This window comes from Narcine bancroftii, chromosome 2 (genome assembly GCF_036971445.1).
Source record: "Narcine bancroftii isolate sNarBan1 chromosome 2, sNarBan1.hap1, whole genome shotgun sequence".
Lineage (NCBI taxonomy): Eukaryota > Metazoa > Chordata > Chondrichthyes > Torpediniformes > Narcinidae > Narcine > Narcine bancroftii.
In genome coordinates, this window is record NC_091470.1 from 171,523,640 (window position 1) to 171,549,215 (window position 25,576).

General features: G+C 47.2%; 1 protein-coding gene across 2 annotated transcripts in view; it reads right to left on the reverse strand.

The window, feature by feature from the left end:
• The window catches only part of ece1 (endothelin converting enzyme 1), a 235,351-nt gene that overhangs the window by 15,326 nt on the left and 194,449 nt on the right, over positions 1 to 25,576 (reverse strand). For both annotated transcript variants that reach the window (XM_069919098.1, XM_069919097.1), the window contains exons 12-16: positions 22,326 to 22,424; positions 13,655 to 13,732; positions 11,227 to 11,330; positions 7,447 to 7,557; positions 217 to 284 (exon numbers count right to left, since the gene is read on the reverse strand). In XM_069919098.1, the coding sequence (XP_069775199.1) occupies positions 217 to 284; positions 7,447 to 7,557; positions 11,227 to 11,330; positions 13,655 to 13,732; positions 22,326 to 22,424 (460 nt within the window). The remainder of the gene's footprint in view (positions 1 to 216; positions 285 to 7,446; positions 7,558 to 11,226; positions 11,331 to 13,654; positions 13,733 to 22,325; positions 22,425 to 25,576) is intronic.

The following is a 25,576-nucleotide window of genomic DNA, read 5'->3' on the forward strand; positions in this document are numbered from 1 at the left end:
CGCCGTCTTATGTTCTTCGCGTGGCCTGTGTAGGTTTCCTCTGCGTGCTCCAGTTTCCTCCCATCCTCTAAAACATCCAGGGTAGCAGGACAATTTTGGTGGAATTGGGCAGTGCAGGCTGGAATCCGCTTCCATCGTGTTGTAAATAAAATTTTATTGTGAATAAAATTTATAAATTTATCCCAGAATACCAAACCCTCGTCAAACCCTTCATACCTTGATCATCAAAAGCATGAGTAAGTTCATGGCCCATAACCACTCCGATCCCGCCAAAATTTAAAGACCTGTCAGGAAAGAAGAATAGTGTCCCGTTAGATGCTGGGCATATCACCCGGTGACGACCAGGTTAGACTCACAACTCTGCTGGAACCTTCCCAGCACACTGGTTCTCTGTGAACATTCACACATTCACACTGGTGATCAAGGCAAGCTCGTGAAGCTGGACTGCAAATTAGTGGCGGTTCGCGCAACGCCGTTACAGTGCCAGCGATTGGGACTGGGGTTCGAATTTGGTGCTGTCCATAAGAAGTTTGTACGTTCTCACTGTGTCTCCGGGGACTCTGGGTTCTTCCCACCCTTCAGAATGTACCGGGGTCAATTGTAGGTCTGTTGGGTGTAATTGAGTGGCCAAAAAGGCCTGTTACTGTGCTGTATTTAAAAAGAAATGAAAGAAGGGGCAGCAAAGAGAACAGGACTGACTAAAACGATGCTTTAGCTTTTGAAAAAAAATTGCAGTTGGTTGTTAGGTCAGGTAATTGCAGTTGGATGGGTCTGAAGTGGGGGGAGTAGGGGAGTGGGTGTAGTTCCATGGTTTTGAAGGCCTGAAAAGTAAACAAAACACTGGGAAGGGACCACTGCCCCCATATGTTGGAGGCAGCAGGCTGGTCCCCACACTGCACCCCCTCCATCACACCCAGGGCGGGGTAGCGAGGTGTTGGGAAGGCTCTGCTTGTCCGAAGGAGGCCGACGAATCTCGGTCCCTGCTTGCCTCCACAAATCTCTAGTTTCTGCTACTTTCAGTGACCACTGCCCTGAGTGTTCAATGCCTTTTTTAAGATGGCCCCGGGGTGCAGTTATCTCCAGCACACATTCCCAATTGGAGAGGAAATCATGAATAAAGGACCAAGATGGTGGCAAGGAAATGTTATCTGAAGATGAAGTCCAAAGGGTTTCACCCCCACTGGTTCGAGGTTACATCAAGCAATTAGTTTCCTGCCTATTTGCTATTATTCTGATTTAATGAGTGTCTCGGTTTACAGCAAGTTCTGTTTCTGCTAAATGGACTGAATCCCATCGGAACACGAAATGAGGAGCAGAATTAGGCCATTCAACCCATCATGTCTGTTCAAATCATGGCTAATGTGTTTTTCCTTTTAACCCCATTCTCCTGCTTTTGATGCCCTCATTAAGAAGATAATAAAATCCCAGTGAAACATGAATGTCTGCAGACACTACGATCATAGTAAAATACACAAAAGTGCTGGAGAAAATGCTTTAAGGTGGCACAGTTGGTGTGGCGGTTAGCGCAACGCTGTTGCAGAACCAGTGGTCGGGACCAGGGTTCGAATCCCGCCCTGTCTGTAAGGGGTTTCTTCCCGTGCCTGTGTGGGGTTTCCCTGGGGTCTCCGGTTTCCTCCCACCCTTTAATACGTACCAAGAATGCAGAATTAGGCAGCGTGGGTTCATGGGCTGAAATGCTACCGTGCTGTATGTTTAAATTAAAAAAAATTAAAAACTCAGCAGGTCTTGCAGCATCCATGAGAGGCAAAGATATGTAAACCAATGTTTTGTAGAAGTAAGACCCTGAACAATGTAATGTAATCAAGAATGTAATCTGAGCGATGTGATAGTGGTTTGACCTTTGTTAATGGGTAACTCCTGTCCACCCAAGTAGGTTTCAACCAGCCTGGAGTTTCCCCATTCAGGTGATGTGCAAGAAGAATGCCCGAGGAAAGGGGAACCTGGTTATACAATTGGTTCACATACTGATGCGATTTGCAGATGAATACCATGTAGCTTAATGCTGGATTGGTCAAGTCAGATTGTGGAGGTGTACCGAAGTAGTAGCCTGTTCAGAGAGCTCCTGGATCCCCTACGGAGGTGGTAGTCCTCCCAGAGGCCTGTGCAATGAATAAAGTCAATTGGCTGAAGAAAAGTGCTGATTTGGCTCTTAATCCTGGAATCTGGATCAAGGATCGACACTGATCCTCCACAGTTTTGTCGTAAGTCAGGTTTGATATTGATAGAAAATAGGTGAACTTTGCCAAAGAGATGAACACAATATCTGCCTTTAGTCAACACTGGCATTCACTTTGATTTCTCTGTTGTAACCAGCCTTTTACCAAAAGCTTTGAAGATATATCTCACAAATTGTGGGCAATGTGCTGGCCTCTGCCTGCTAATTATTCATGTTCTGATGTCTAGTGCTTCTGTTCCCCAGTGTCACCCAAGCGATAGACTGGTGCCTCACACGTTTAGTCCCACTCTAAATCAGGGGATAAAAAGCTCAGCATTTGAGTTGAATGGTGGGGTGCATGGGTCCAAATGAACTTCTCATAAATCTCCATGTATCAGCGGAGATTAGAAGCAAAGACATTCTGCCCAAAAGCCTTGTGCTGGTTTTCATTATCCGTCGGAGTCTCCTTTAATCTTGCAGTTTCTTTCTCTCCCATGTGTTAACCTTGAAATACAGTAATCCCTTCTCCCCAGTTTTTCCGGATTCACACTGCAGATTCTTTTTGGCACGATTATTAATGATCTGACATGGAGTTTTAGACACTTCCCATGTGTTCGACCATCCTCTGCCTCAAATCCAACTTTTGATGACCTCTTGTAAAAACATAATGCTGAAGAAACTCAGCAGCGTACTTTATATGGCAACGATAATGATACGTATCCAACGTTTCGGGCTTGAGCCCTTGATCAAGGTATCAGACCCAAAACGTTGGAAATGTGTCTTTATCTTGGCTATATAAAGTGCATAGTTCACCCCGCTAAGTTTCTCCAGAGTAGAGCTTTTACTTCAACCATGGTATCTGCAGACCTTTGTGCTTTACCTCTTTTGATGACCTCCAGAGCAAAGATACCCAGTCTCTGCGGATTGGTGCATCCCGACAGCTCGAGCAGTAAATCATATTACGGCCTTGTTTCCAAAATGTATTTCATCTCCTACCTCCCACCCTTCAACAGCCAATCTCAGAGCCTGGTCGGTCACCCACAAGTCGGCCCATCTGCAGGCTCATTACCGGAACTGTGAACGATCCCAGATGTATTCATGCTGAGGAAGAAGTCAAGCTTCTCTCCCCCACCTCCCACCATGCTCCCCATCATCTTGATTTTGTTGTCTGTCTACCCTCACTATCTCAATCGCAGGTATGGTCACATTTGATTGCCTTCTTTTACCACTCTCCCTGTCTTCCTTGTGCCTATCAAGGATAAAGCATCCCCCCATTTCTCTTACAACTGTACTTTCACAATCCCATTCGCCTAACCTCAAGCTCTCTACAACGTTTCTGTAGCTACCCCAAAACATTGGCTCCACCTGAGATACTCTAGTCCGGACGAGACTCAATACTCCCTCAAATGGATGAGCTTCACCTCCTCTTCTACAGGTCTGTGGGACACTTGGCCTGATTAGTAGACTCAGTGAGTTACTTCACGGTTCCAGAGACCCGGGTTAAATCTCGACCTGGGTTAAATCTCAACCCGGGAGCTGTAAGGCAGCAGAGGGGATTTCAGCTTGGTATCTGAGTGTTAACGCCTTTCCAGAACAAAGACATGGCTTCATCTGAAAAATAGCAGCATAAATCCCTTCCCAATGTCTCATTCAAAGCACCTTATGCCCAACTTCACTTGGAGTTGATCACCACACTTGCAGATCGTACAGGTGTCTCATTATTTTCTTACCTGACTGCCTCAGGTACACCCACTGTGTCACCTACTGCCCACTGAGTGTGGTTATAAGGGCATTGGACCTGACTTGATGTTGTACTTTGTTGCGGCACCTCTAGACCTCTAGAATTAAATTTTAAATTTTGACGTACAGCACGAAAACAGGCCCTTCCAGTCCATGAGCCCGTGCTGTCCAATTACACCCAATTAGCCTGCCCCTGGTGCATTTCGAATGGTGGGAGGAAACTGGAGTCCACGGGGAGAAGGAGACAGCTCAGGATTCAAACCCGCATCGTTGGCGCTGTAACAGTGTTGTGCTAACGGCTACACTGATCGTGCTATCCAAAGTTTAAAAGGATGAGAGATCTCATTGAAATATACTCACTCTTTGCTTCCTGCCAATCAGCCAATGCTCTACCCACACTAGTCTGTTTCCTGTCATACCATGGGCTCTTACCTTGTTAAGTAGCCTCATGTCTGGAACCTTGTCAAATGTCTTCTGAAAATCCAAAATACACAACATCTCCTTTATCCAACCGGATTGTCACTTTCTCAAAGAATTCCAATAGGTTTGTCAAGCAAGATTTTCCCTAAAGGAAACCATGCTGGTTTTGGCCTATCCTGTCATGTTCTCTGTAACCTCATCCTTGACAGTTGATTCCAATATCTTCCCAACCACTGACATCATGCTAATCGGTCTATCATTTCCTTTCTGCTGTTTCACTCAGTTGAATAGTGGGATGACATTTTGTGATTTTCTAGTCCTCCAGGCCCTCTATTGATTCCTGAATCAATGCCTCCACAATCTCTACCTCTAAAGGATCCAAGGGTGCAATCTATCTGATCCAGGAGACTTATCCACCCTTGGAACATTCAGCTTTCTGAGCACCTTCTCCCTTGAAATAGTAACCACATTCACTTCCCTTCCCTGATATAGAATCATAGAACACGACAACACAGAAAACAAGCTATTTGGCATTTCTAGTCTATGCTGAAAGATTATTCTGTTAGTCCCATTGACCTGCACCCAGTCTATAACCCTCCAGGCCTCTCCCATCCATGTATCTAACCAATTCATTCTTAAAACTTAAGAGTGAGACCGTATTTACCGGGTCAGAAAGGCAGCTCGTTCCAAACTCCCACCACTCTCTGAATGAAGAAGTTCCTCCTAATGATCCCCTTAAACCTTTCCCTTTTCACACTAAAGCCATGTCCACTCATATTTATCTCTCCTAATCTCAGTGACGTCTGCTTGCATTTACTCTGTCTATATCCCTTATAATTTTAAACACCTCTATCTATCTGCCTCATTCTTCTATGCTCCAAGGAATAAAGTCCTAGCCTTTTTAATTTTTCCCTGTAACTCACCTCCTGACCCAGCAACATCCTAGTAAATCTTCTCTGCCCTCTTTTAATTCTATTGATAACATTCCTGTAGATTGGTGACCAGAACCTCACACAATACTCCAAATTTGACCTCACCAATGTCTTATACAACCTCACCATAACATCCCAACTCCTGTACTCAATACTTTGATTTATGAAGGCCAAGATACCAAAAGCTTTCTTGACAACCCTGTCTATCTGTGATGCCACTTTGGTACATAATTCCCAGATCCCTTTGTTCCTCCGCACTCCTCATTTACTACAAAAGTGCAACACCTCACACTTGTCTGCATTAAATTCCACCTGCCATTTTCCATTCCATTTTTCCAGTTCCCTCTGCAAGCTTTGAAAGCCTTCCTTGCTGTCTACAAACACCTCTAATCTTAGAGCCATCAGCAAACTTGCTGATCCCATTTACCACATTATCATCCAGATCATTGCTATAGACAATAAACATCAATACTCCCAACATTGATCCCTGAGGCACACCACTAGTCACAGGCCTCCAGTCTGAGAAGCAACCATCCACTCTCTGTCTTTTCCGACAGCCAATTTCAAAACCAGTTTATCACCTCTCCATCATTACCTTCCCATCAGAAAAAAAACTTTTTAAATGTTTTTTTACATCTTTACTATACAAAGTACAGTTTTTACTTTAGACATTGCACCTGCAGACTTTAGAGCTTTAATTCCCTTCTCTGATCCCTTTTGCTATCGGGCTAATGCCTTCCACAGGGAAAAATGATGTGAAATTCAGTTCCTCTTGTCTCCTTGTCTCCCATTATTATTTTTCCTGCATTATTTTCTCGTGACCCTATATCTACCCTCACCTCTCTTTTACTCTTTGTGTAATTGAAGACACTTTCTGTATCGTCTTTGATATTACTTGCTCACCTATTTTCATATTTCATCTTTTCCCTCCTTAAGAGTTTTTTAGTTACCTTCTGTAAGTTTTTAAAAACTTCACAGGCTCATCAACAAGCTGCTATAAAGAGCCATTTCAAAGTCTCTCTCTTGAGATCCAGTCCCAAAGTGGTTTTCCCAATCTACCTGCATGTTAAAAATCCTCCATGACTACCATAACATTGCCCTTCTGACACACCTTTTCTATTTGCTCTGGTAAACATTTGTCCACATCGTGGCTACCATTTGGAGGTCAGGCTGGGGTTGATGAGCTTGTGAGAGAGAACAGGTTATGGAAAGTTGGCATTGGCCCAATTGGCTGAATGGTCCCCTCCTATGTCTAAAGGAAAAAAAAGTTCAAGAAAAAAAATCCTTTGTTTGGGTGAATGTGTTTTGCTGTTCATGGATATGTGGGCAGGGAGTGAATGTGCTTGTGAGTGTGTGTGTGCGCATGTGAGAGTTATTGTGTGTAAGTGTGGATGAATGTGTGCATGTGTGTGTGAGAATTATTGTGTGGGAGAGTTATTGTACATGTGTGTGTGTGTGCACATGTGTATGAATGTGCGTGTATGTGGGAATGATTGTGTGGGAGAGTTATTGTACAATCATGCTTGTGTGCGTATGTATGTGTGCGTGTGTGTGCGCGCGCGCATGTATGAATATATGTGTGCATGTGTGAGAAGATTGTGTGGGAGATTTATTGCACATGCGTGTGCATGTGTGTATGAATGTGTGCGTGCGTGTATGAATATGTGCGCATATGTGTGTGTGAGAATGATTATGTGGGAGAGTTATTGTATATGTGTGTGCGTGCGTGTATGAATGTGTGCGTGTGTATGTGTGAGTGTGTGTGAGAATGATTGTGTGGGAGAGTTATTCTACATGCGTGTGTGTGTGAGAATGATTGTGTGATAGAGTTATTGTGCATGTGTGCGCGTGTGTGTGTGAATGTGTGTGTGTGCGTGTGTATGAATGTGTGCGTGTGTATGAATATGTGTGTATATATGAATGTGTGTGTGTGTATGAATGTGTGTGAGAATGATTGTGTGGGAGATTTATTGTACATGTGTGCGCGTGTGTGTGTGAATGTGTGTGTGTGTGTGCGTGTGTATGAATGTGTGCGTGTGTATGAATATGTGTGTATATATGAATGTGTGCGTGTGTATGAATATGTGTGTATATATGAATGTGTGCATGTGTATGAATGTGTGCGTGCATTCCCGTGTAAGCACCAGCTCCTCCCTCAGCCGTTTGCCTTCCACTTACTTGGGGAAATCCCGAGCATAGAATGGAGCCTGCAGAATGCCTGCAGGGAACACAATCTCATTCTTCGTGGGGGCGTAGTAGGCATTGACAGCGGGAGGTGTCATACTCCACCTGGGGGAGAGACCAGAGGAAGCATCAGAAATACTGCATGAACACAGCAGAGGCTGAGGAAACTTATCCCTGTGAGTATTGATCAGGACCAGTGCTGCCGAGGTGAGGTGACATACGTACACACAGAGATTCTGGAGGACAGAAGGCTCTGTCACTGCAATAGTGTTGTTCTCCCAGTAGCCATCCATTTCAATTTTCCATCCCATTTCCCGGCTAACGTGTCTGTCTCTGGTTTCTTGCACAGCCAGACTGAGACCAATTGGAGGAACAGCACCCGATATTCTGTAGGACACCCTCCAACTGGATGGCATTAATATCGACTTCTCTGGTTTCCATTAATCACCCCCCCATCTTTTCCCAAGTCCCTCCTCCTCTAGCTCTTTCTCTCTCTCTCCCCTTTTCCTCAGTCCCCTTCCCACTCTCCTGTCCTCCACATATCAAATGAACACCATTTGTCTGTCTTCCCATTTCATTTTTTTTCCTTTTTATCCCCCAGTCTTTAAGCCATTTCATGTCAGGCCTCCACCTGGATACCGGCTACAGCCCTCTACTAAGAGGCCGGCTACAAGAGTAGATCGAAAACTTAAAACTTACCTTTCAGACAGCAACCCTAAAAGGCTGCTCCACCATCTCAATCATATGGAGAGGCGCCCCATTGCACCTTCCGGAGCTGATGGAGGCGGGACAACTGTTGCTGTGATGCCGGCAGCATAAATATTAGGCAGAGCAATGGCTGTCTTCCCTACCCATAATCCCCCATGCAGCTGCAACCGCTCTGTGGCTCCCAGAACAGTTCCATTGTGTGGGCCATTGGTCTGCTGCATTTTGAGCCGCAGAGAGTGGTCCTGAAGGCTGAAGTGGCCCAGTGAGGCTGTCACAGCCCACTCCCCAATGGCTCCTGCTGCCCCGCCAGCTCCCGCTGCCTCGATGGCTTCTGCTGATGGCTCCCACTGTCCCCATGACCCCTGCCCACCATCCTTGCCTTGAGGGAGTCATGGAGGGAGAAGGGTGAGTAGGGAGATGGGTCGCGAACTGACAGCATCATCAGCCCACTCCTAACCAAAGCGGTGACTGTACATTCAGGTCAGGCAGCGGAGCACAGAGCTGGCTCTGTGAAAGAAGGAAAAAGGAAGAGAAAGACAGAGACAGAGCTGGGGCGGGGGGGGGGGGGGGGGGGGGTGGGAGGCGATGAGGAAGGGGGGGGGTGTGGGAGCTTTGACGGAAGCCGGAAAAGTAAATGTTAATGCCATCTGGATGAAAGATGAGGTGTTGTTCCTCCAATCTGCAGGTGGCCTCAGTCTGGCCATGCATGAAACCATAGACAGACATGTCAGCAAGGGAATGGGATGGGGAAATGAAATAGGCGGCCGCTGGGTGATCCTCGCTGTTGCAGCAGACAGCGCCGAGGTGGTCAACAAAGAGATCTCCAGTCTGCCACCAGTCTCTCCAACGTAGAGGAGACCACGATGGGAGTACTGGATGCAGTAGGTGAAGTCTGGAGATTTACAAGGGAAATGCTGCTTCACGTGGAAGGACAGTTTGGGACCCCGAATGGTGGTGAGGGAGGGGGTGTGGGCACAGGTGGATCATCTCCTGCAGTTACAGGGGTAGGTCATAAGGGGATGATTGGTGAGGAGGGAACAGATCCTGCGGAAGGCGGAGAGGGGAAGGGTGGTGGGATCACATAGTAGGTGGCGGAAATGGCAGAGGAGAATATGCTGGATGAAGAGGCTGGCGGGGTGGTGGGTGAGGACGAGAGGGATCCTGTCCGCGTTGCACGTGGGGGCGGAGGGGGCCAGGGCAGATGTATAGGTGATGGAAGATATGCGGGTGAATGCTGAGTTGATTGTGGTAGAGGGAAAGCCACTTGTTTGAAGAAGGAGGACATGTTTGATAATCCATTCACCATTCAGGTCCCCACACAGCCCTTCCAAGTGAAGGAACACTTCACTTCTGTGTGTTTTTACTACACAGTCTCTGAAGACTTTCATGTTTTGCTCTTTTTAGCCTACAGAGCAGTGACAGCACCTGCACCAATGTTCTTCAGCCACACGAGGGAGCTACTGGCAAGGCCAACACCAATAGGCAGTAGCTGAGAGTTTCAGGGCTTGGGACGTTCCAGGGCCCTCAACAAACCACCATCATAAATCATAAATCAGGCGTTGGGTGCAAAGCTCCACTTTATTCATCTGACCGTTACCTGTTCCTATTCTTGCTTTCCCCTCCCCTTACCATGGTCTCCTCTTGTACCAGAGGCATAATGACCTAGCTCGAATAAACTTCACTTGCATTTATATACAAATCTTAAAGCATTTTACTTTATTTTCAGTCATATTCTTTGAAAACATTTAACCACCCTGGAGCCGCCCGAAAGACGAACAACCTTATAGATAATTAACCACCCCCCCTCCCCCAAGTTTAAAGATAAAGTCTCTGTCTGGCTGAGACTCTTACTAAAGCAGGGATAAGGAGATACTCACCCCCAACGGTGAGTGGCATCAACTAGCTCTTCATCCTGGGGAACGCTATTGCTGTTTCACACCTTTATTCAGAGGGAGTGGGTAAAGGGACAAACTCTACCCCCTGGGTCTCCTCAGGGCCCGGAAATTTACCCCTGATCTACAAGACAGAAGGTCCAATCTAGCAACTGTGTAGTTTACTGTTCCTTGAATTCAGGTCCATTGAAATAGATGGGAATGGATTCTGGAGGCTGGATGTCATTGGCTGATGCCACCATATGGTATGTTTCGCCATGGACTTGCAGCTCTTTGACGCCCGTCACATGTGGATTCAGTCTTCGTGATCGGTTTCCTCACCCCATGAGCTCACGTGGAAACATCTGTCACTCAGGGAGACCAATTGATGCCACAAATCCAGCCCTCATGTTTCGTTCAGGCACCTGCTTACATTTTGCTTACACCTTGATGAAGGGCTCAAGCCCGAAACATTGGTTATATATCTTTAACTTTGCTACATAAAGGACACTGCCTGACCTACTAAATTTCTATAGCATTGTGCTTTGACTCAAACCAGTGGTTCTCAACCTTTTTCTTTCCACTCACATACCACTTCAAGTAATCCCTATGCCATCAGTGCTCTGTGATTTGTAAGGGATTACTTAAGGTGGTGTGTAAGGTGGGATGTGAGTGGGAAGGGAAGGTTGAGAATCACTGCTGTAGACCCAATTGTTACTGAAATATTTTGCTTGAGAAAAATTGTCATTGGCCCATTTCCTTTCGAGTTATGAAACCGTCCACATAACGAGTCAATTAGGTACGATTAAAACAGTGGTTTTCCATCTTTTTCTCTCTACCCACACACCTCCTTAAGCAATCCCTTACTAATCCCAGAGCACCGATGGCACAGGGATTACTTAAAGTGGGATGCGAGTAGAAAGAAAAAGGTTGAGAACCACTGACTTAACCATTGTGTCTGAGGACTTCAGGTTTGCAGACTTTGGTGTCTCCGTCGGCTCTGGTCTGGAGTGCCCCCAACGGTTTGCTCCCCAACTGGCCCATGTGGAAACTGAGGGGAGAACCAGCAAGAGGTGGGCAATGCCAGACATTGACGGGCAAGAGGGAAGGAAAGCAACTGGGTCTACCTAAGCCCTGGCTGTGGGAGAGGTGGGTGAGATCTTCAACTTCATCAGCAGCTGTGTGAAATACTTACTGATCTTTGTTGGGAGGTTTGCGGAGCTGATCGGCCATGACTCGAGCGGAGAAATTGTAGAACTGCAGCACGTTTTGGAAGTAGAGGTCAGGCACCACTTCATACTGGGTGAAAGCAAACAACAATCTTTAGCCACCAGCTAACACTCCTTGAGTAATCACTGAAAGTTGCTGCACTAATTAAACTCATGGATACACAACTCCATGTTAAAACTCCCACTGAAAACCTTCTGTGGGAGGGCGTGCTATATATAAACTGCACAGGACATTTAATCTTGCATATCTGCCCCATTCTTCAATAAATCCAAGGTTAATCTCAACTCCAATTCCTGTGACGCAGTAAACAAACAGAAAATGATCACAGCCCTGAACCCTTCACTGTGTCTATAGACTGCAGGTGGAACCAGTCACGGGCAGGTCCCAGGTAATTGGTTAAAAACAGACCAGCCTTAACGTTGATCTCACTGTGTGGAGAAAGAGACATTTAGCTACTTCCAAAAGGGAACCAAATAAAAATTAGACAGGGGAGGACTGTGGGAGTGCAGCTGATTGGATAGATCACTCGAAGGTTTGGCCCTTTATGATGCTGTGATTCTATAAACTGCTTTTGCTCTTCCGTGTGGATCTAATGGGCCAATATGTCAGATTTTATCACTGTAAGGTAACCCAGGCACTCTGCACCATGTAAACAAGGTCTCCAGAACCAACCAGAAATTAAAGACCTTCATATCGCACTAAAAATGTCAGGAAACTCCCTCCCACTTCCAGCTGCTGAACCACCATCCATTCCTTGTCTCGTCTGCCAGGCACCGCCCCTCTAATCCGTTCCCACCCTGTCTGCTCCTTGACCCAATCATTTTTCGATCCCCTCCGCTCCATCTGTTTCCAGCCAGTGATTCCCCATTGGCTCTGCTTGATCCTCTCCAAATGCCCCTCCCTCCCTCCCTTCCTCCCTCCCTCCCTCCCTCCCTCCTTCATTACTCCTTTGATTCCTATCATTCCTCAGGGTGGATTGGCCATTGTGAGGAAGACAGTTGGGAAAATTGAATTGCTTGCGGTAAAACCCCTGTTATCTGGAATTCAAGCAACTGGCATAAATAAAAATCACAAAAATAAATGGGCTAAAAAATACAAAATTTTAAAATTGGCAGCCCCGAGCAGTTAGTTCGCCAATTACGCAACATCCAGTCTCAAGCAACCGTAAAATTCACATCTGGAATCTACCAATCCCCATAGGTGCCGGATATCAGGGGTTTTATTGTACATACTTTGTATGAATGTTGAAGCTAACCTTTAGACTGTTCACATCTGCCTATGATGTGACACATAAACAGCAATGACACCACAATTTTAATTTCTCTGTGGGGGTTTCAAAGGAAGTGTCACTGGGAGCATCTTCACTGGACCCTGGGTAGAAAGAGTGCTGGTGAGGAGGGTCCAGAGTTATTTCTGTCTGTTGGTCAATGGAGAGAATTTCCCTGACAGCGGATTTTGTTTATATTTTCTACGCAGGCCTCAGTAATTCAACCGTTGAGGCACCAGTTTTAAGATAAAGTTCCTCTGTCATCTTGGGGGTCGCACTGCCCACTGTGGAGCTGCCTCTGCCCCCTCCAGCAGTGGTCCAGCTGAAGTGGCCGGAATTCCATCACGTTCGCATTAATCAATTCAACTAGGAGTCCGGGCTGAGCTCAAAGACACCAATCATTGTCTGCTACTGCTGGCAGAGATTGGGTCGGGGCAGCAGATGCAAATCACCTCTTCAGCGCAAGTACAGACCAGGGGCTTGGAGCTAGGGTTTCCAAGCGCTGGACGCCAGGAGTCTCGGGAGAGTTTGATCTTCTGTTTGTGAGGATTTGGACAAACCTTAGCCAACTATGCAAACTCTCTGCCCTTCATTACATCACCCAAAAGTGGTGATGCTCCCAGATCTGTTGTAAGTGGCAACACTGATGCTGGAAAACGGGTGGTGAAGTCTCGGCACTCCACCGCAGCGCCTAACCGCGCCGTCTGACTGCCATTGGCTCCTGTGCAAGCTCTGAGCTCCTGTCAAAGGAGCCGACGGTAGTTCATTTTAAGATCCTGCGACCGTAGGCTCTGACCCAAGATATCAATGCCTGTGCTTGGGCAGCGGCCACGAGGTGGGGGTGGGGGGGGGTTGCAGAGTCCGGGAAAGTGGAGGACTGGTGAAGGGCACCAGAAAACAGGGAAACCATCTCCCTGCTTGAGAAGAAGCAGAGGAGACGACCCACAGGACTATGACCTTGGCGGCGGACTATTGGTGACTCGAGTCGAGGCACCCACGTAGGACGCAACCTGCTGACGACTGCGGTCAAATGACCCGCTGCTGGAAACTGGCCCAAGACTAATAATCTTGACATACCTTCTGACGTTTAAAAAGTGCAAAAATAAACCTGAAAGTATCTACTTACGTCATTGAAGATCTTATCCAATTCTTTAGGATCTAAGATAAACTTTGGATAGCCAATCATGTCGTAGATTGAATCTGCCTAGCAACAGAAAAAAATATCAGATGGTTAAGGGTGGTGCTGAAGGTATTAAGATTGCAAATGATTGAGAGAAATACTTTTATGTGAACACAGATTCACTCGCATGTGAATAGCTTCACTGTTAAATTTTTTATTTAAAAAAAAATCTAGACATACAGCACAGTAACAGGTCATTTGGCCCATGAGCCCATGCCGCCCATTTTACACCCAACTGACCTACAACCACTGATATGTTTTGAAGGCTGGGAGGAAACCTGAGCCCCCGAGGAACATGCACGCAACACACGGAGAACATACAAATTCCTTACAGGCAGTGCAGGATTCGAATCCCAGTCCTGATCGCTGGCGCTGTAACAGTGTTGTGTTAATTGCTACACTAACTGTGCCATCCTTACATCATTCAGGTACCCTGTGCTGATCCTGGCACCACAGCTCCAGAGAGCTGGGTTCCACCCTGACTTTAACTGTTACTTGTGTGGAGCTTGTGTAACCGTGTGGGTTCCACCCCACCCCCCCCCCCCCCCCCTCACCCGGGGCTCCAGTTTCTTCCCACAATCAAAGGCAGCTGGCCAGATCATTCCAACTCTGAATTTTACAGTGTGAGGTATTGGACTCTGGCAAGTTAAGCCAGCGTAGAACTTGCATGGTAAATGGCAGGGCCCTGGAGAGTGTTGCGAACATAGAGACCCATGGGTAGAGGTGCATTATTCCCTGAAAGTGGCAGCTTAATTGAAGAAGTGGTGACAGAGGCATTTAGTACAAAAGTTGGGACCTCATGATTCAGTTGTGCAAGGTGTGCGTGAGGGATTGGTGCGCAAGTTTGGTTGTCCAGCTAGATGAAGGGCATCAATAAATCAGAAAGGGTGCAGAGGAGGGAAGTGGAGCAGAGGAGATTCCCCAACATATTGCCAGGTCTGTAGGGGTTGATATGTGCCAAAATGTTTGGCCTGGAAGTCAGCCTGAAGAAAACGGAGGTCCTCAATCAGCCAGCTCCCCACCATGACTACCAGCCCCCCCACATCTCCATCGGGCACACAAAACTCAAAACGGTCAACCAGTTTACCTATCTCGGCTGCACCATTTCATCAGATGCAAGGATTGACAACGAGATAGACAACAGACTCGCCAAGGCAAATAGCGCCTTTGGAAGACTACACAAAAGAGTGTGGAAAAACAACCAACTGAAAAACCTCACAAAGATTAGCGTATACAGAGCCGTTGTCATACCCACACTCCTGTTCGGCTCCGAATCATGAGTCCTCTACCAGCATCACCTACGGCTCCTAGAACGCTTCCACCAGTGTTGACTCCGCTCCATCCTCAACATTCATTGGAGCGACTTCATCCCTAACATCGAAGTACTCAAGATGGCAGAGGCCGACAGCATCGAGTCCACGCTGCTGAAGATCCAGCTGCGCTGGGTGGGTCACGTCTCCAGAATGGAGGACCATCGCCTTCCCAAGATCGTGTTATATGGTGAGCTCTCCACTGGCCACCGTGACAGAGGTGCACCAAAGAAGAGGTACAAGGACTGCCTAAAGAAATCTCTTGGTGCCTGCCACATTGACCACCACCAGTGGGCTGATATCGCCTCAAACCGTGCATCTTGGCGTCTCACAGTTCGGCGGGCAGCAACCTCCTTCGAAGAAGACCGCAGAGCCCGCCTCACTGACAAAAGACAAAGGAGGAAAAACCCAACACCCAACCCCAACCAACCAATTTTCCCTTGCAACCGCTGCAATCATGTCTGCCTGTCCCGCATCGGACTTGTCAGCCACAATCGAGCCTGCAGCTGACGTGGACATTTACCCCCTCCATAAATCTTCGTCCGCGAAGCCAAGCCAAAGAAAAAGAAGAAAGTAACGAGGGCACAGATAAAGTGAATGCTCACTTTCTTTTTCCCAGGGTAGATGATTCTGGAACGAGGACATAGGTTTAAGGCAGTGGTTATCAACCATTTTCTTTCCTCTGCCATAGGTGCTCTTTGGTTAGTAAGGGATTACTTAAGGTAGGGTGTGAGTGAGGAAACAAATAGGCTGAGAACCACTGGTTTAAGGTAAGGGAAAAATACCTGAGGCTATTTTCTCACTCAGAGGGTGGTCCATGTCAGGACTGAGCTGCCAGAAGTGAGTACAATTACAAAGACATTTAGACAGATATCCAAGGACAGGGGCCAAATGCAGGCACGTGAAACTAGCCTGGAATGTCAACTTGGTCAGGATGGACAAGATGGGCTGAAGGGCCTGTTCTGTGCTCCACAGCTCGATAACAGGTGACCAAAAGCGTAGGTAAGTAACCAGAAGTTCCAAGGGACACGTGAGAAGAAATACTTTTACTGATTAAAGAGAAATAAGAGAGTGAATGGGAATGAAGGGACTACTCCACTCAGATGGGCTGAATAGCCTCCTTCAGTGTTGTCAAGGGAAAGAATTAAGTCCTTCAATTACTGTTCCTACACTGTGTATATTCAAGAGGGAAATGTTTGTGTGTATTTTGGTCAGTATGGTTCATAGTGTGAAAAAAAAAATTACTGTCCCTTATTCTACATGGGTTTAAACCAACACTGAATGGAAAGAGGAACTTTGGTTGCACCAGTGGGTTAACAGTAACACTGTTCGGATGTTTCTTGAAGATACTGCACTGGGCATACTCCCACATGAGGCCATCAAACACATGTTAAAATCCCAGTGAACAATATTGTAAAATAAGCGGGTCTTGTGATATTAACCCTGCGTTCACAGCTGCGACTCAGTTGAGCTTTTTTTAAAATCCCCAACAGCCATCTGGCTCTCGAACCTATCCTAACCATAAACTACTCCAGTACCACAACAAGGCTCGTCTGCATGAGGGAAGCACCAATTTCTTGCCCAAACTGTAATTGTGAATAGTTATCATCTATCTTTTATATCCATTATTTCCATACGAGGGCTACTTAATGTATTCCAATGTAGTTCTAACATTTGTCTGCAGCAAATAAAAATTTCAGAGCATTTGTAGATTGTATGTGTCCAACATTAACCACATTATCATCATTACTTCACTCTTGTTTCAGACAGTTCCTATTCCCAGTATTTTGTCCGATCAGTGACTAATTGGGAATGCTGACAGATCCAAAAGCTCCTAATTGGACATTATAAAAATAAACAACAAACTGACCAAACAGTTCATGATCTCAGTGCTGGTGACCTTGTTTGAACTTTTAATTTTACGATGTGTTGATTGGTAAGAGCACCAGGAGCCACGCAAGTGCTTTCAATCTTGGTAAATCTTGCCTGTCTTGATTACTGAGTGATGGGGCCCGATTGTTCGTTTGAAGATGAAGACAAACGTGTGTGGCTAAAACTTGTGGCTAGTCCATTAGAGCAATACTTGGATAAATAAAGGACCAAGGTGTTGATTTTTAGACATTTGGCATGGCAACAGGCCCTTCCAGCCCACAAGCCCAATGACTCCAATTAACCTTCAACACCCCCCTCCCTCTACGTTTTGAATGGTGGGAGGAAACCGGAGCCTCCGGGGGAAACCCATGCAGACACAGAGAGAACGTGCAAAATCCTTACAGGCAGCGCCACATTGAAATCAAGGTTGCTGGCGCTGTAACAGAGTGGTACTAACTGCCACCAATATTAGGTGATCACCTACTTATCAAAGCCAGAAATCAGGCGACACTTGTTTTGTTTCAATGATAGAATATCACGTTAATTCAACAGCATTGAAAGATCTATCAGGAATTAAACAGAATATCTAAATGAGTTGCTGAATAAGGATTCTTCAAAAATACCGGCAGTCCCTGGGTTATGAATGTTCGGGTTACAAACAACTTGTAATTACGAATGGACTGTTCCCCAATCCACACGTGTGAATAAATGCACATAATGTTACCTTGTGAATGCTAAATAAGAACCGTAAGTAATTCCGCCTTGCGAACAAATTCAGCTTATGGACAGACCCAGGTTTTGAAACTGGGGACTGCCTGTATCAGCAAAACGAAGATCCAATTCCAACCCTGCCTCCGTTGACACAGGTCTGGGTGAAGTGCAGGAAAACATGGATCACATTCCTCATCTCAGGTGTCACCTCTCAGCCACAGCAGATACTGATGGCGAGATTCACCATCATCTTCAGGCCCTTAACAATCCCTGGTTGTCTGAGGAAACAGCCTCAAACCTGGCACTCATCTTTTGGTTTAATGGGCAGTACTATCCTTGCCTTCCAGGACATGGACTACCTGAAGCAAGCACTGAGTAAATGCCACCAGCACTGGCGCTGTCCTGGGAGGTAGGACAGCCAAGATCAATATCCTCTACCAGACCCAAGTACCTTGTACTTGTGGAGGGCCTTTGAGTGGAACAAGTTATTCAAAGAAATTTAACTCGGATGATTCTTGCAATTGAAAGGGTTATCATATGAGGAATGTATTTGACAGCTTTTGGCCTGTACTCATTGGAATTTAGGAGAATGAGGGAGGATTTTATTGAACCATTTCAAATGTTGAGAGACATGGACAGAGTAGATGTAGAAAGGTTGTGTCGAGGACAAAAGGGCACAACTTCAAGATTGAAGGGCGTCCGCTAAGAACAGAGATACAGAGGAATTTCTTCAGCCAGAGGTGGGGTGAATCTATGGGATTTGTTGCTATAGGTGGTTGTGGAAGCTGGATCATTGGGTATATTTAAGGCAGAGATTGATAGGTTCTTCATTAGCTAGGGGTTATGGGGAGAAGGCAGGGCAGTAGGGTTAAGTAGGAGAATGGATCAGCTCATGATTAAATGATTGGAGAGACTCAATAGGTTGAACAGCCTATTCCTGCTCCTACCTACATCTTATGATCTTGTTCTATTCTCATTATCATTCTCCTGAAACAACTACTCTACTCTTCAATTTATCACAGCAAGAGGTTATGAAGTGCCAGAGGAAAACATTCCAGGATGTTCTCAAAATTTCCATGGACATCCTCATTGACACCTGGGAATCCCTGACCATGACGTGGATGACACTGAGAACTTTGGGACACAGTTCAGAAACTCACAGAAACTCAGCGTGAAAAATGGAATTGGTAATATCCCGGCCCAGAAACCCAGCACATCTGTATCCTGGCCCAGAAACGCTGCACATCTGTATCACGGCCAAGAAACCCTGCACATCTGTAGCCCGGCCCAGAAACCCAGCACATCTATATCCTGGCCCAGAAACCATGCATATCTGTATCCATATATAACCATATAACCGTTTAAAGCACGGAAACAGGCCATGTCAGCCCTTCAAGTCTGTACCGGTTCACTTGAACAACTCCAATAGCTCCTCCGCAAACTCCCGAGGAAGTAGAGGTTTCTTCATGATGCCATTGGTGTGTTGTTTCCAGGAAATATCTTCCGAGATAGTGACGGCCCAGAAACCCAGCACATCTGTATCCCAACCCAAAAACCCAGAACATCCGTATGCCAACCCAGAAACCCAACACATCTGTTTCCCGGGCCAGAAACCCAGCACATCTGTGACCCGGCCCAGAAACCCTGCACATCTGTATCCTGGCCCAGAAACCCTGTACATCTGTATCCTGGCCCAGAAACCCAGCACATCTGTATCCCAACCCAGAAACCCAGCACATCTGTATACCAACCCAGAAACCCAACACATCTGTTTCCCAGGCCAGAAAACCAGCATATCTGTATCCTGGACCAGAAACCCAGCACATCTGTATCCCGGCCCAGAAACACTGCACATCTGTATCCTGGCGCAGAAACCCTGCACATCTGTATCCTGGCCCAGAAACCTAGCACATCTGTATACTGGCCCAGAAACCTTGCACATCTGTATCCATATATAACCATATAACAGTTTAAAGCATGGAAATAGGCCATGTCAGCCCTTCAAGTCTGTACCGGTTCACTTAACAACTCCACTAGCTCCTCTGCAAACTCCCGAGGAAGTAGAGGTTTCTTCATGATGCCATTGGTGTGTTGTTTCCAGGAAATATCTTCCAAGATAGCGACGGCCCAGAAACCCAGCACATCTGTATCCCAACCCAAAAACCCAGCACATCCGTATGCCAACCCAGAAATCCAACACATCTGTTTCCCGGGCCAGAAACCCAGCACATCTGTATCCTGGCCAGGAAACCCTGTACATCTGTATCCTGGCCCAGAAACCCAGCACATCCGTATGCCAACCCAGAAATCCAACACATCTGTTTCCCGGGCCAGAAACCCAGCACATCTGTATCCTGGCCAGGAAACCCTGTACATCTGTATCCAGGCCAAGAAACCCAACACATCTGTATCCAGGCCCGGAAACCCAGCACATCTGTATCCAGGCCCAGAAACCTAGCACATCTGTATCCCGGTCCAGAAACCTTGCACATCTATATCCATATATAACCATATAACAGTTTAAAGCATGGAAATAGGCCATGTCAGCCCTTCAAGTCTGTACCGGTTCACTTAACAACTCCACTAGCTCCTCTGCAAACTCCCGAGGAAGTAGAGGTTTCTTCATGATGCCATTGGTGTGTTGTTTCCAGGAAATATCTTCCGAGATAGTGACGGCCCAGAAACCCAGCACATCTGTATCCCAACCCAAAAACCCAGCACATCCGTATGCCAACCCAGAAATCCAACACATCTGTTTCCCGGGCCAGAAACCCAGCACATCTGTATCCTGGCCAGGAAACCCTGTACATCTGTATCCTGGCCCAGAAACCCAGCACATCTGTATCCCAACCAAGAAACCCAGCACATCTGTATCCCAACCCAGAAACCCAACACATCTGTTTCCCGGTCCAGAAACACAGCACATCTGTATCCTGACCCAGAAACCCAGCACATCTGTATCCCAGCCCAGAAACCCAGCACATCTGTATCCAGGCCCGGAAACCCAGCACATCTGTATCAAAACCCAGAAACCCAGCACATCTGTATCCCAACCCAGAAACCCAGCACATCTGTTTCCCGGGCCAGAAACCCAGCACATCTGTATCCCAACCCAGAAACCCAGCACATCTGTATACCAACCCAGAAACCCAACACATCTTTTTCCAGGCCAGAAACCCAGCATATCTGTATCCTGGACCAGAAAACCAGCACATCTGTATCCAGGCCCAGAAACTCAGCACATCTGTATCCAGGCCCGGAAACCCAGCACATCTGTATCCAGGCCCAGAAACCCAGCACATCTGTATCCCAACCTAGAAACCCAGCACATCTGTATCCCAACCCAGAAACCCAACACATCTGTATCCTGACCCAGAAACCCAGCACATCTGTATCCCGGCCCAGAAACCCTGCACATGTATCCCGGCCAAGAAATCCTGCACATCTGTATCCTGGCCCAGAAACCTAGCTCATCTGTATCCCGGCCCAGAAACCCAGCACATCTGTATTCAGGCCCGGAAACCCAGCACATCTGCATCCAGGCCCGGAAACCAAGCACATTTGTATCCAGGCCCAGAAACCCAGCACATCTGTATCCCGGCCCAGAAACCCAGCACATCTGTATCCAGGCCAGGAAACCCAGCACATCTGTATCTAGGCCGGGAAACCCAGCACATCTGTATCCAGGCCCAGAAACCCAGCACATCTGTATCCTGACCCAGAAACCCAGCACATCTGTATCCCGGCCCAGAAACCCTGCACATATGTATCCTGGCCCAGAAACCTAGCACATCTGTATCCCGGCCCAGAAACCCAGCACATCTGTATTCAGGCCCGGAAACCCTGCACATCTGTATCCTGGCCCAGAAACCCTGTACATCTGTATCCTGGCCCAGAAACCCAGCACATCTGTATCCCAACCCAGAAACCCAGCACATCTGTATGCCAACCCAGAAACCCAACACATCTTTTTCCAGGTCAGAAACCCAGCATATCTGTATCCTGGACCAGAAACCCAGCACATCTGTATCCAGGCCCAGAAACTCAGCACGTCTGTATCCAGGCCCGGAAACCCAGCACATATGTATCCAGGCCCAGAAAACCAGTACATCTGTATCCCAACCCAGAAACCCAGCACATCTGTATCCCAACCCAGAAACCCAACACATCTGTTTCCTGGGCCAGAAACCCAGCACATCTGTATCCTGACCCAGAAACCCAGCACATCTGTATCCCGGCCCAGAAACCCTGCACATCTGTATCCCGGCCCAGAAACCCTGCACATCTGTATCCTGGCCCAGAAACCTAGCACATCTGTATCCCGGCCCAGAAACCCAGCACATCTGTATTCAGGCCCGGAAACCCAGCACATCCGTGTCCCGGCCCAGAAACCCAGCACATCCTAATCCTGCCACCCAGTACTGGGAATCCAGGCCCAGAATTGCAGCACATTTGTCTTCAGGATAGCCTGGCACCTTGTCTCCTGCTCTTACACTCTGCATCTCCCAGGGGCAGCTACAGGCGAGTTCAATGACCTTATACCCTCAGCAGTGTGATCATCCTGGCAGTAGGGGCCTACGTGAATGGAAGCTGGAGAAGGTCACCCTGTCTCTTTCCCCTCAGACACTGCCTGATGTGCCAACCTGTAACCCTGACCAGGACTGAGAACAATTCCCAGCCTCTAACCCCCAACCAAATCTCTGGTGGTATTGCTCTCTCGCTACCTTCTCTTTTGCTGCCTTTTTGGTCTCTTTGTCCATCCACGCTGTCCTCCTCAGGTTCTCTTCAAATGCTGCTTTAATTCCGGAAATCATCTCTTCAGCCTACAGAAAAGAGTCCTCATTTAATCCATTTAGTCCAGTACAAGGGACACATGGTACATCTTATCATGCAAATAATAATGAAAATATTGAATGTAACTAGACGATGGACTTGAAGGGCCGACATGGCCTGTTTCCGTGCTGTAAACGGTTATATGGTTATATGGTTATGGATCAGTCATGTGGCACAGAACAGGCCCTTCATGTCAAGTTTATTGTCATCTGATTTCACAAGTACAACCTGACGAAACAGTGTTCTTTGGTCCTCGGTGCAAAAAGACACAGGCACACAACCGGACATAACACATAGACAGATAACAATATACATGCAGGACAGGTATTATATCTATAAAAATAAATAAATAAATCTTGCTTCCTAAATGGTCAGTGTGAACAGTTCCTTTGGTCGTTCATCATTCTCACTGCCTGTGGGAAGAAACTGTTCCTCAGCCTGGTAGGGCTGGCTCGGATTCTCCTGTATCTCTTCCCCCAATGGGAGCAGCTGAAAGATGCTGTGTGCGGGGTGGAAGGGGTCCTCAATGATTTATGGGGCCTCTTCAGACAATGATCCCCGTAGATCATGCCGATAAGGGCGGGGGAGAAGGAGCCTCCAGTGATCCTCTTTGCCACTCTTATGGTCCTGTGGATTGATCTTTGATCCATTTCTCTCCAGCATCCATACCTGCAGTGATGTGGCCGGCCAGGACACTCTTGATAGAGCTCCTGTAGAAGATTGACATAATGGCGGCTGATAGCCTTGCCCCCTTCAGTCTTCTCAGGAAGTGCAGTTCCTGACAAGTGAGATGTTGAGTGTCCACGATAGGTCACTAGTTAAGTGATGTCCAAGGAACGTGGTGCTCTGCAAAACCGATGACAATGTTGAAGCTGGATTTGGCGGTGCAGTTGTGGGTCAGTCGTGTGGACAGGAGCAGCTGAGCTCACCGCCCCGAGGGGCTTCAGCCCACTGACTCCATGACGACCCATCAACCACCCACTTAAATTTAATCATTAAAAATTTTCGACATGCAGCACCTTTTGGCCCACAAGTCCGTGCTGCCCAATTACACCCAATTGACCCAATCCCCGGTACATTTTGAACATGGGAGGAAACCGGAGCCCCCAGGGAAATCCCACGCAGACAAGGGGAGAATGTACAAAATCCTTGCAGACAGCGTGGGATTCGAACCCTGGCCCCTATCACTGGTGCTGGAATAGCATTGCACTAACTGCTCCATCAACCATGCTGCCCTCATATCAGTTTATCATCTATCATTTTATCCTCCCCATATTCCCATCTATACCCCCTGCTCTTACCACTTACCCACATACTGAGGGCCGACTTACAGTGGTCCAATAACCTACCAAGACTTTGGCAAGTGGGAGGAAGTCGGAGCATCCAGAGGAAACCATGCCCCTTCAGGGAGAGCGGGCAAACTCCACATGGACAGCAGCCGAGATCAGGACTAAACCCTGGTGAGGCAGTCATGCCCCCACCCTGTCTGCTCCATAAGCAGGGCCCAATTTGCTGTGCTCCTTGCTTACTGAACTTGCTTTGGAGCTTTGTCAACTCATGGAGGTGCACATCCAGATCGTTATGAACAGCGACGCCATCCAATCTTGCAGCAAGGAACCAAGGCTCTCCTTTTTTTTTGCTGTGAATGCCAACATGGTTGGCCTCACATTTATTCGCACCGCATTTCACCTGCCATATTCTAAACCAGTTACTCGCCTCCTCTTTATTCATGACTTAGTTCAGTATCATCAGAAAACCTGAGCCCTTCCCACATCGCCGAACACAATTTCAGCTAAAGAGAAAACTGCCCACAGCCTGCTATGAGGACACGTCTGACCCATCAGAATCAGAATTTATTGTCATAAACAAGCCACAAAATTCATTGTTTTGCAACAGTGCAGACATTCATATAAACCACCTGACCACAATAAATAAAAATAATGCACAAAAAGGAAGGCAATTCTTCGGTTCATTGCTCATTCAGGAATCTGATGGGAGTGGGGGAAGGAGCTGTCCTTGTGCTGTTGAGTGCTCGTCTTCAGGCTTATATACCTTTTACCTGATGGTCACAGAGTGAAGAGGGCAGGGCCTGGGTGGTGGAGGGTCCTTGAGGTTAGAGGCTGCTTTCTTAATGCACCACCTCATGTAGATGTCCTCGATGGAGTCTCATGCCCGTGATGTCCTGAGCATTGGCACCTCCATACCAGACAGTGATGCAACCAGCCAGAATGCTCTCCACTGTCCACCTGTAGAAGTTTTCCAGAGTCTTCGGTGACATCCCAAATCTCCTCAAACACCTCACAAAGTATAGCCACTGGTGAGCCTTCTTCATGATTGCAACAACATGGAGGGTCGGAGTCACCCAGGAATTTGAAGCTCTTGACCCTCTCCAATACTGAGTCCTTGATATGGACTGGGACGTGTTTTCCTGAATTCCTCTTTTAAGTCCACAGTCACCTCCTTGGTTTTGCTAATGTTGAGCGCATCAGCTGGTGTTTGAAGTTGAGATGCTTAACCCCACAGGACTACATATCACAGAGAACCTCCTCATAAGCACAGGAGGGGAGGTCAGTGATGACTTTGGCAATGTCATGACATCTAACAGGCCAGTGGTGAAGCCAGTTTCATATCAAAAGACTGAGGGGTGCTCTCTTGCTCTCTCCCACCCACCCCCCCACCACTCTATTTTGAGATCCACTTGCCCCACAGGCCCCTCTGGTTCAGTCACGTTGTGCGATGTGATTTTACACAGCACAATGCACAGATCTTCAATATGAGCACGCAATCTTCCGCTGGTGCCAAACCTGCCAACCCCAATTAGGAATTGTTATTTGGCCCAGAATTTCTCTCTTCAAAGACTCTTCAAACATTATTGGAGTACCACATTTGTGAACACAGCTCAGGCCATCACACAAACACCCCTCCTCTCCATTGACTCTATTCACATTTCTCAGTCTCAGAAAAGCATCTAACATATTGGGAAGAAGCTTTGTGTGCGTGTGAGATCAGGCAGAACCAGATTCAAGGACAGTTTCCTTCCTCCCGTTGAATGACGAGCGATTGCGGCCTGGTGTCGTGCAGGAGGACTTGGGAGTCCTTGTTCATGATTGGCAAAAGGTTGGTTTGCAGGGGCAGCAGGTTA